This window comes from Arachis stenosperma, chromosome 3 (assembly GCF_014773155.1).
Source record: "Arachis stenosperma cultivar V10309 chromosome 3, arast.V10309.gnm1.PFL2, whole genome shotgun sequence".
NCBI lineage: Eukaryota > Viridiplantae > Streptophyta > Magnoliopsida > Fabales > Fabaceae > Arachis > Arachis stenosperma.
Window position 1 is genome coordinate 8439780 of NC_080379.1, and position 13310 is coordinate 8453089.

The 13310-nt window shown below is 26.1% G+C and overlaps 1 protein-coding gene across 1 annotated transcript; it reads left to right on the plus strand.

Moving 5' to 3' along the window:
* The first annotated feature begins 3761 nt into the window (after positions 1–3761).
* On the plus strand, positions 3762–12832 carry LOC130965446 (ABC transporter G family member 15-like). Its single transcript, XM_057890207.1, has 8 exons — positions 3762–4002; positions 6418–6497; positions 7817–8278; positions 9789–9911; positions 10022–10153; positions 10757–11314; positions 11841–11948; positions 12476–12832. Exons 1-8 carry the CDS (start codon positions 3762–3764, stop codon positions 12830–12832), a joined length of 2061 nt encoding a protein of 686 aa, XP_057746190.1.
* Positions 12833–13310: the final 478 nt, after the last annotated feature.

Below are 13310 nucleotides of genomic sequence, written 5' to 3' on the forward strand. Positions count from 1 at the left end.
AACACATATATTTTTTCTTATCAATTTAAATTTGGACAAATAATTTCAAATGTAAATGAAACATATACTGATATCATATGTAGTCATCAAATACTCTATCAATAAATTAAAATGTATATATCTTATATCTATATACTAATTAACGAGTCAAAAATATATTTATATTACAAATATAAAAAAAAACCTTTTAAACGTTGGTATTATTTATTTGTCATGGTTAAAGCGTGTGACTGAATTTGATCATTGTTTGACATTAAAATAAAATAATAGATAAACTACTAAAATTGTATCTAAATTATTTTTTTATTAATAAAAATATTCTCAAATTTTATTATTAATAAAAATATCTTTAAATAATTTAAAAACATAACAAAAATATTTCGTTGTAATTAGAGACGTGCTTTATTTTTTGTCACATAAGTATTTTTGTCACGTTCTAAAAATAATTTTAAAATATTTTTATTGATAATAAAATTTATAAATATTTTTATCAACACAAAAATAATTCGAATATATTTTTAATGGTTTACCCTAAAATAAAAGAGTAAAAAACCCAGATAGGTAGGTCAACTAGGAGCATTTAAATATGACAATAAAGATGATGGAAAGACAGTATGAAACGAGATTATAGGCAAACACATTCTGCTTGCATGAAGAAAGAGATGGGCTTTTACTATGCCCATTGCCCAATGAAACGAAACTGTGTCAATTTAAAGGTCCCCACTATTATATTGAAAGAACAAATTTTGAATTCATAATGTGGCAGAAGATTTAATTCACAGTTGGAGTTGGTGATTCATATTCAACATTACTTAATACTCTTCCTATTACTTATTAAACACTTTCCTATATTTAGAACTAGCTAACAAAAACAGTGATGGGACGTCATTTTTTTTGTTTTCTTTTTTAAGAGAAAACAAACAAAAAAACAAATTAATTATTAGAGAAATTATGGTAAAATCCACCTCACCAAAAAATATGTATTAATAGCATTTTTTTTAAACGGCCCCATTTTTTTTTTCATGTAGTTGGTTTGAGTAACAATCATGTATATAGGGGTTCAAATTCAAACGGATTCAAATTAAACCGCTCATCCAATTTAATCCAAATTGAAAATCGATTAAAACTGCACTAATTCGAATTTGATTGGATTCTATTTTTTACAAACCGTTAGATCGGATCGGATTTCGGATCTACTTTTCATAACCGATCCAATTCAATCTAAACCGCACAATGTACTATAATATTATTCTTTTATTATTATATTTACAATTATATTTATAACATGTTCAATTTGTTATACATTTTTATATTATTCAGTATTATTATTATTTAATAAATATTTTATGTTCAAAATGTTATTTATTTATTTATTTTAACTAACCTATAATTTTATTTCTATTGTTATGTTATCGTTGGCTTTTAAAAATATTGTTGAGACTTGTTATGTTATTGTTAATTATTTAAAATTTGATGTTAAGACTTGTTGTATGTATTTAATTTTTTTTAATTTATAAAATCGCAAATTCAATCAAATCCAAACCGCTTGAAATTGGATCGGATCTTAAAGTCATCCAATTCAAACTGCATCACAAATAAAATTAGTGTTCGAATCAGATGAATTTTTGACTTAAAACCATCCAAACTGCACCGCAAACACCCCTACATGTATACATATGTATGTTACTATTAATTATTGAAATTGTCCAAGAAGCAAGAGATTGAAATTGAAATATGTGACAATTTGTGTATGTAGAGGTGTCAATCAGAGAATAAACGGTGATAAAAAAAAATAGAAAAAAAAGGGTTAAAACAACAACATATTATTGTCCATATTGAATGTTCAAACCTCAAAGCCCTGTTCCCCATGCTGCTTTTGATTCTGAGTTTCATTATGGAATTTATTTTAGGAGGTTTGTTGGTTTGGTGAGGGTAATTACTGCGTCTTGTAACCTTAGTAGGGTAGTTATTGCGACTTTGGAAGCCCCTGTGTCCAACCAACAGATCTAAACAACTTTAACAGTGAAAGCAAAAGCAAAGAATATGAATTAATATTTATTTTTTTTATATCTGAAATTTGAGATCAAATTTAATTTAATCTTTAAAATTTTAATAAATTTTAAATTTTGTAATCGTAACTTATATTAATTTTTGAGTTAATTTCTGTTAACGACATATTGATTTGGTATATTAACTTATTACGATTTGATTTTTTTGTTCACGTGATTCTATATGTAATCGAGATCTATTAGAAATTTCAGAAATTTGACTATTGCTTTTAGAATCTCAAAATTTTTCAAATTAAACTTATTATAGTTGTTTTCGTGAGAATGCTAAAAAACTAATCAAAATTTACAGGAGATCTAATATCAGTCACATAAAAATCTTACTCAAGGAGTTCAAATCTTAATAAGTTAACATGCAAAATCAACGTGCCGTTCACGAAAATTAGTTCATGGACTAACACGAATTATTATTGTAAATTTTGATGTTCAAATTAAATCAATTGTAATTTTAGGAATCAATTTGAATCTGAACTCAAATTTCAAAAATCAAATTAAATATTAACTTTATATATATATAATACGATAATAATTTTTATAAAATATAATTAATCTTTAAATTATTTAGCAAATAAAATAAAATAAAAATTTAAAATAATAACATAATTTAGAATTTTTTTCGGATTGTATATTTTAAAAGATAATTTTTTTATTGTTAATACAATTAAATATTTCTTTTTTATATATGTTAGTAAATAATTATTTAAAAATTATTTTTTATATGGTTACAAAAATTGATTTTTTATGATGCTTATAACCGAAAAAATTATATCAATTGATATAATTGTTACAGACAAAATTAAATCTAATTTTAAAAAAAAAATCAATAGATAAATAATATTAGAGAAAAAAACGATAATTTTGGAGTTTAAATTTAAATGATTAATTAATTAATTTATTTTATTATTATATGTTTAATTAATATAATATTTTTATAACATGATGCATGATGGGAGTCTTCCTTTACTCTTATATGGCTTAAGAGTATAAACCAAAAGAAAAAATTTAAGTGGGATCAAGCATTATATATAAAAATTATTTTGCAATAAATTAAACTCTCACGAATCTAAACTCTATTTAACACTAGCCATAAATTATTTTGCGCAAAATAAAGCATTTGTCTATTGCATGCAAATATCAAGCTTTTAATCTTTATATATATAAAATCTGATAAATTTAACTTATTTCCTTTCTCTTAAAACTAAAAGTAGAGGCAGCTTTTCATAATTATCCGAAGACTGAAGAAGCTCTAAGTTGATGTTGCCCTAACTAGTTGAGATTGAGATAATGAGATGTGTCCTTTTCAACTTCTCCTTAATTCACATGCATGACCGAGGCCATCATTATTTAACAACGATAGCTGCCCATCTATATATTACTGTCTTGTGTTGTTTTGTTTTGGACAGATCACAACGAAACCATTAATTAATTTCTCATCCAAAAATAATAATAATAATAATAATAATAATAATAATAATAATAATAATATATACCTAAAAAGTGACTTTGTAAGTGGTGACCCATTTTTCCATTTCTGTGGATCATGCACACACATTTCATTTATATATATAAGCTAGCTAGCTGTGCAGCAATGTTATATATAATATTATTATTATTACTTGTTATTTGATTATTTCCAAAAACCAAAGAGTACTAGAAGTACAGGGTTTTGTCTAGTATTCTTGATTTGAGAGAGAAATGGAGAATAAAAGCATTACTACAAGTACTAGCAGTGGAAGTAATGGTGATGATGAGGGAACTGAGAAGAGAGGAATGTACCTAGTTTGGGAAGACATAACTGTTGTGGTTCCAAACTTTGGCAATGGACACACAAAGAGGTTGCTTAATGGCTTGAATGGCTATGCTGAACCTAACAGAATCATGGCTATTATGGGTCCTTCTGGCTCTGGAAAATCCACTCTTCTTGATTCTTTGGCAGGTTTTTGTACTTTTTTTCATCACTCTTTGCATTTCCATCTTTTCATCAAATATAATAACAATATTCAATATGGTGAAAACTCAAGTGCATTCGACTTCATATGAAGTTGAAATTAAGAATCGTTAAATGATTTTACTGATTTGACTAAATTTTCATCTAACGGCTCTCAGTTATCAACTTCACGTGAAGTTGATTGTACCTGAGTTTTCACCATTCTATATGTTCATATTTGGTTCTTCATGCCTTAGCTTTCATGTTCGTTATTATATATACTTCTATTTTGGTTTTTATATTGTTATTATTATTTTATTTTATTTTTTTTACTTTCCATTGGGAAACCTTGCATTGGCCAATATGCATGTTGATACAAACACTCTATAATTTGTCTAAATTATGATATAAAAGTTTCTAAACATCCTATTAAGTATTAACTATTAACTACCCATTTGCAAAAACCTTCTTTTTTTTTAGTAACTTGATTAGTGATTATCATGTTCACTGTTTCAATTTGCATGCTTCTCTTAGATGTGATTGTGATATGATTCAAATCATCCTATGATGAAATAGAATAGAATAAAATAATGTACTTTGAAAGGTGATAAGTATGTCTCTTTCTTATATATTTATTATTTCAAATATAATCAAATGGTGGTGGGGTTAGTTATTGTTATCTTCCAACGAGATGGGAATGAATAAATTACCCTTATAAAGATTTTCTTCAGAAACTTTTACCATTGACCATCTATTTTAGATCAAAGACAAATATTTTCATAGTAAATCATCAAATCATGCAAATTTATTTGATACATTGACACCATATTGCAAAAGTTGAATATTTGTTTAGATAAGTTAACAAAAATGACTTTTATCTTTTTATTCTTGTTTTTTCTTTTTTTTTCTTGGGGGTTAAATTTTGTTTATTTAGATCTAATATAAAATTAACTTGAAAAGTGGATGAAAAAATGGTATAAATTTTTTCTCTTCAATATAACAAGAATTTAATTTTAATATACTGTCAGTATAAAATAATTTTACATGTGCATTTAATTACGTAATATCATATTAGTAAAAATAATTAATTTTCACGTTGATTACATGAATGATTATCTAAAAAAATAAATGTAATTACATAATTGTGTAAAATATTTTACAGCGAGTGTATATATCAAGATTAAACTCATAAAACAGATCCAATAGTCTTTCTCTGCAGTTTATCATGTTATTAAATCATGATGTTCCATTGTACCCTGCCAAAGTGATCCCCATAACATGTCCTTGCATAGATAATTAGGGTGTAGGTAATTAATTGTAGAGATTATTTTTTAAGTGCCAAAAATAGTATAAAACAATACTTTGATAATACTAACCAAAAAAAAATTCAAAAACTCAACAAAACATAGAAAACAGCTGTTGAAAGTTAAATAGCATGATTACTATTTTTTACTATTAATATATGTAAATTAATTATTTTTATTCTATAGTAAGCAATAATGATTTATACTACTACAGGCTACAGATTCTTTTTTTATATAGAATAAATGAGCAATATATGAAAAGTTAAAAAAGTATCCTATTCAATTTGTCACTTCATTTAATTTGAAAGAAAATATTCTTCCTTGGCCTTTCTAAGATAATTATTTAAAGTTTTAACATAGCTAAAGTTAGCCCTACCATCAACTGTCCTCATTTATTTATTTATTTATTTCATGGGATCAAACAAAGAATCATCTCTATCTGGATGAACATTATCTTAGAAAGCATATTTCATTTATTATTGAACATCTACCCTTGGTAGGGACGGTTGCAAGTAATAATAATTTCACTATTATTTGTCATGTATTTGGGAAAAATTAATGCTTATGCTTTAAATGGAAATTAAATATAAAATTATTATATTGCCCTAACAGTGGCCTCGGCGAAAATGTTCTGTATAATTATTAATTAAACATGCACTACTAAAAGAAGTTAAGGTAGGTGGAGATTTTCAGAATCATGTGTATCGGACGGTAGGTTCTACTAATTGATTTAGAAATTGTTGGATGGTGATGATGAACAGTTACCAAATTCTTAAGGTGTTATTAATAATAAGAGAAATATTTTCATTAATTATAATAAAGCATAGTTCGTTACATAGCATTGATATATATACGAAATAGGTGTATGTACAAATTATAAATGAGTTATGTTATGCGTACACCAAAATCAGCCACTAAAATTAGCCACCAGTATAAAATATATATTAAAATATAAATATATATTAAAAATAAATTAAACTACATATATATTTATATACAAATACACTGGTAGCTGATTTTAGTGGTGACTTTAGTATATAAATAACATTTTTTTATTATAAATATATATGGTGGCACATTATTAACATCTTCAGATTATTATTGGAATTATTGATTACAGGTAGACTCGCTAGGAATGTTATCTTGTCTGGAAATGTGCTTTTAAATGGAAAGAAAAGAAGATTGGACTATGGTGGTGTTGTAAGTAACTATGATCACAATATATATTATTTTTGTATACTATTCCATATCCTTCATTTTTATATCTTACTATCTTTTTTTTAGGAAAAATTTTGCCACTTTTTATTTTTGATATTGGATTAATAACGATATCTTTTTGAATTAGGATATTAATTTTAAATGTAAAACGGTTTAATTTGGTTTACAAAAATCAAACTCTTAATTTAAAAAATACCAAAAATTATGATGTTAAAATATATCATCCATCTCATTTTCATAAAAAAAAACCGAAAATTTTGCATAATTGTATCTGGCCATCATATCTTTCGTACATCTACATGTGCATTAATTAAACAGATGAATAAAAATTGATAGTAATAGATATACTTGAAAGTTTGTTAGTTGAAGGTTTGTTCAATCATGTTAGAAAAGAAAATAGTCACTAAAATAATTATTTGTATTAAATAATATTAAAATATGAAATATATAATACAAATAAATTAAATAATATATATATATATATATTTATATAAATTCATGGCGATTAATTTTTAATTTTTAGTGTATATATAATATTTTTTTGAAATTTGTTTGTAATGATATCCAGCTTCTAAAGTTAGTGGTTATGAAAATACATTACCAAATATGTTACCAAGAAATGACAGTCTAATCTTTCTCTTACCATTCTCCTAAATATTACAAGAATTAAAAGTTAGATACTTCAAATTGAGATCCAATTTCTATTTTTTTTCTTATCATTTAACAATTTAAAAAATGTTTAAGAATATCTACATAAAATTTAATTTTAATAAACTGTTAGTAGTAGTATAATGAAATTTTACTAACTGTATATCCAATTACATATTGATATGTAGATAAAAATGACAAGTTTTTATATCTATTTACTATGTAAATTGATGCGGGAGCAAGTAGAGTTAATAGGTTAATTATATTAGTTAATTGTAATAAGGGAATATAAGTCTTATATTGTTTAGAATAGTAAACTTTATATTATGTATTAGTCTCACATTGTCTTAGTCTCACATTGTCTAAGTTATGAAAATTTTTTTTCTCTCACTATTTATAAATAACTCGTGTACCTTTTATTTATGAAATAAAATTGAAGTTGATTTAAATATGAAATAAACTGTGTGCTTATTTTCTTCTAGATTCTTTAAGAATAAGAGATGCATCATTGGCTTAGCCAATCAAAATTGGTGACCCAAACCACGTCTCCACATCATAATTTATATTAGTATATCAAGAAAAAACTAAATCATTTTTTGTTATAATTTAATTAATCAATATATTATTTTGTTATGTAAACATTCGTACTATAGGCTTATGTGACCCAAGAAGACATATTGTTGGGAACACTAACAGTGAGAGAAACAATAAGTTATTCAGCAAATCTAAGGCTTCCATCAAGAATGAGGAAAGAAGAGGTAAATGAGATTGTAGAAGGAACAATAATGGAGATGGGTCTTGAAGATTGTGCAGATAGGGTTATAGGGAATTGGCATTTGAGAGGAATAAGTGGTGGAGAAAGGAAAAGACTAAGCATAGCAGTTGAGATATTAACAAGGCCTAGTCTCTTGTTCCTTGATGAACCAACCACTGGCCTTGATAGTGCCTCTGCTTATTTTGTTATTCAAACTTTGAGGAACATTGCTCATGATGGCAAGACTGTAATTTCATCCATTCATCAACCAAGTAGTGAGGTTTTTCAACTTTTTGATGATCTCTTCCTGCTTTCTGGAGGCCAAACTATTTATTTTGGACCAACTGAAAACTCGCTGGAGGTACATATATTTATATATTTATTAGGTTTAATTATTTTTATTAGTCTTTTTATTTTTACTAAATTTATAATTAGATTTTTATATATATTTTTTAAATTAAATTTTTATATTATTTTTAATTTTATAATTAAATCTTTTTTATATCAAAAATATTAAAATTAATAGAATATTCTTTCTAAAAAACATGTAATCAAAGATTTAATTAATTTTTTATTCATAAATATTTTTAATTTATAAAAACATATTCTGTTAATTTTAATATTTTTTATTTTAACAATGACCTAATTATAAAATTATAAATTATGTAAAAATTTAATTAAAAAAATATATAAATCTAATTATAAATTTGATAAAATTATAAGAATTAACAGAATAATTAAATCCATATATTATTATGATTCATTTGTTATTACTCCAACAACTGAGAATATATAGAGGTAATAAAATAGTCTAAAGATTATTATAAATGAGAAAAAAACATTAAATACATTGAAAATTTAGAAAACTTTCACTCCTACTTTCTTAGTTGGCAACCAAAACAAAAAACTTGTGTTGTCAAATAACTATTAGAAGATGTATTTTAAACTTTTGAACCATAAGTTATGTACGTTGTTTTAACTCTTGATTTTTAAAAATTAAAGAAGAATGTTAGGGACTTGACACTTTTAAAGGAAAAAAAAGATATACAGTTAGTTAATGTTGGTTCAAATGTAAGAAAAAATTGTTGCTTACTAATATTTGGATTCTCTAAATTTAAAATTTTATTATAAAAAATAAACTGTAATCTCCCACTATTTATTTTATAGATAAGACTAAGAAAAAATATTTAAAAATGAAAGATCATATTTTATTCTCTAAAATAAAAATTTAAAATTTAAAAAATCTAAATTCTTTCTCTTCTGAAAATGTACAAATTGGCTTTAATAATTAAAAATCATATAAAACAACCACTAAATGACCAAAATATTTTTAAAGTTAATAAAGTATGTCTTATTGTCAATGAAAGAATTATTTTATTATTTAATGTGGTTTGTTGTTGTCACATGAACATGAAAACAAGATAGTTTTGGATCGTAAAATATTTATTATCTTTTTAGTTTCTATATAGTTTTTATTAACTGGTTTCTGTTTATCATGTATCTTATTAAAATAGATGAAATTTTGTTCAAAAAATTGTTATTTATATGACAATCTTTCATAAATAAATATCTGTCTATTATTAAATTTTACGTGATGAATTAATAAAAGGACATCACGTATCTACCGTTTACTATGGTAAAAGATCAAATTAATTATTTTCTTTAGAAACTAATTAGTTCGACATTAATTCTTTAAGGATCTAATTGTCATTTTACTCAAATTTTTTCCCTCCAAACATATTTTAGATGAAGCTTTGGTGAAAATTTTAGATTAAATTTTTTTCAATATTTTGGATGTGTTTAGCTTAGGTACTTAGATCACAAAACCCTATTTTGATGACAAAAATAATTTTGTCCATTTATTTGTGCAGTTCTTTGGGAAAGCAGGGTTCCCATGTCCAAGTAGAAGAAACCCTTCTGATCATTTCCTTCGCTGTATTAATTCAGACTTTGATACTGTCACAACCACCATCATGGCCTCCCAAAGAATCCATGTATATGTTCTTTATATCATAATTAAATCATCACTTCCCTTGATTAAATTCATTGAGTAATTAATTAATTTAATTAATATTATATTATTATTATTGCTTTTCATCTTCAGGAACAAAACTCATTAACACCATCATTAGGGAACTTATCAACTGCTGCAATCAGAGCAAAACTCATTGAGAGATACCGTTGGTCTGAATATGCAACCGCCGCAAGAACTAGAATCAAACAAATCTCAAACTTTGTAAGTTCTTTCTTTTTAATTTGCTTTCTATCTCTCACTTTTTAGTATATTTTTAAATTAATATATTTAGATACATTCATTCAAACTTCAAAGATTCATTAAAAATAAAAAGGGATGGTAATGAACTTTTAGTATTTTGTATAATACTAGGAGATAACAATTGAAAATTATTTTATTTAATTTAATATTTATAATTAAACCTATACTATTCATAATTATACACTTATTACACATAATATTACTCAATTATTCAAGCAATAATTAAAAAATATAAAATAAAATAAGTAATAATTAAAAAATACAAAATAAAATAATTTTAAATTTATTTAGATTTATTTTTTTATTGTCTCTCGAATATTTGTGTTTCTAGTAGAACGAGTAATTTAATTTAATGTCAAATCATATATAGGGAGTAAGAAATCTTTGATATTATTAGTATTATTAGAATTTAACTAATATATATTCTTAGAACACATGTTAAAATTACTAATTGAAATTCTCTTTATAAAAATTATATGTATTTATTAGATTAAAAAGTTTAAAAATTTTATAATTAATAATCTTTAAGACACATTTTAACTAAATAATCAATTATTACTCCAGGAAGGATATGATGGTGAAAGCAAAAGCAAGAATCAAGCGAAATGGTGGAAGCAACTAACAACATTGACTCATAGATCTTTGGTGAACATGAGTAGGGATGTAGGGTACTATTGGATAAGGCTAGCAATCTACATAGCATTATCTTTATCTGTTGGAACAATCTTCTTTGATGTTGGAACAAGTTACAGAGCCATCTTTGCAAGAGGTGCATGTGGGGCTTTCATTTCTGGTTTCATGACATTCTTGTCCATTGGAGGCTTCCCCTCCTTCATAGAGGAAATGAAGGTGTTTTATAAAGAAAGGCTTAATGGATATTATGGAATTAGTGTCTACATTCTATCAAATTTTCTCTCTTCATTTCCCTTTGTTTCAATGATGTCCATTGCCACTGCCACCATAACCTATTATATGGTCAAGTTTCGTCCAGAATTTTCACATCTTTGTTACATCACCCTTGATCTTATTGGCTGCATTGCGGTTGTGGAGAGTTCCATGATGATCATAGCTTCCTTAGTTCCCAACTTCCTCATGGGAGTAATAATAGGAGCAGGATATATTGTAAGTCATATAATTTTAAAAGTAAAGTATACCATTTGTCTCTATTGTTTTCGAAAAGTTTTAAAAATATTTTTAATGAGTTTAATTTTGATGTATTCACAGTGTAAAATATAGTCGTGCAATCACATCTTAGATGATCATTTACACGGTCAATGTAAAATGTAGTTATTTTTGCTGATGTGGCGTTACGTAATTAGATGCATGTCTAAAACTATTTTACACTGACAATGCATCAAACTATTTAATTTGTTTTAATTTTGTCTCTAACGTTTTCGATAAATTTAAATTTTACCACTAACATTTTCAATAAATTTTAATTTTATCCTTTTAACTTGTCGAAAATTTTAGAGACAAACTTAAAGCAAATCAAACATTACAAATATTTTTGAACCTTTTCAAAAATATATAAAAAAAATATACTTTATCCTAATTTTTACCATTTGAACATGCTCTCTTATCATCACACTTACGAAACATAATTGAAATTTGCAATTATTATTAATTACCTGTTGTAATATGGGTGCAGGGTGTAATGATGATGACTGCTGGCTACTTCCGTCAGATCCCTGATCTTCCCAAATTCTTCTGGCGTTACCCAATTTCATACATTAATTATGGGGCATGGGGATTACAGGTAATAATAATAACTTCATCAGGATCATTACCATTATAAAACCTCTTAAAAGTATGTGATGATCAAATGGATATAAAAAAAATGTGGTTGGAGGCTCGTACTAATGGCATATCTTGTGCCTCCGAAAAGACCACACTCGGGTTCGAGCTGTCTGAGCTAGATGTGGGTGTAATTGTGTGAACCCTTAGTATTGTGTGTGTTAGTGCGTAAGTAGTGTAGGTGAGTATTGTAATACGAAAACTTATAAAATGACAAATTATAAGTAGTTTACATCTCGAGATTCTAATGATAAATGGCACTTATAATGCATAACATAGCTGTAGTAATCTGTTATTCAACTCCAAAGGTGTTTTAGCTCATTTTGTATTGAATAACCAGTTGACTCACATGATCATTACTATTAGATTTGGTGCTGTCCCACTAATTACACTTCATCTTGATAGTAATGAGAATTGATGTACAATGCAAAGTGAGTACATGTATCATTATTCATTCGACTTACCTAATAATGATTCTTGGGGATGCAGGGAGCATTCAAGAATGATTTGATTGGACTGGAGTTTGATCCTCTAGTACCAGGTGGTCCAAAGCTGAAAGGAGAAACCATACTCACAACCATGCTTGGCATGAGAATTGAATATTCAAAATGGTGGGACTTAGCTGCTGTCGTGTTCATCCTCATACTGCATAGAGTTCTCTTTTTCATCATTCTCAGATTCAAAGAGCCCGCTTCACATTTTCTTTATAATATCTATGCAAAGCAAGCAATGCAACGCATCAAGAAGAGGCCATCTTTCAGGAAAACACCATCTTTCTCTTCAAAGAGGCACCAAACACTGCATCCCTTGTCTTCTCAAGAGGGTCTCAACTCACCAATTCATTAAAGATACAACAATCACACAACAACATACTACTGATATTGTATCAGAACTCTTGCAAAGCAAAGAACTTATACAATTTACAATTTACTTATTTACAAAACAAAAAAGACCAAAAGAAAACGTTGAAATATGTCTCTTATTTCGTTATCTACAATGAAACAGATATATAAGGAAAATAAGTTCACTGAAGTTATATACTATATACTATATATCATTGGTGGTACTGCATTATACCTGAGTATCATTACGCTTTGAAAAACCCATCTGGCATCTGCAACATACAGGCCATTTTCTATGAGGGGATTCATATTCACTTGGTGTTTGTTTCTTATATTCTTCTAAGTTTGCCTGTACTGAGAACAAAGGCCATTTACTTGATTGTAACGAATTATGTGAAAGAATCATGCATTATTCATAACTGCATAGTAAACAATGAATATAACAGATGTACAAGAAAAAAATTATTGGAAGGAGACGAGGC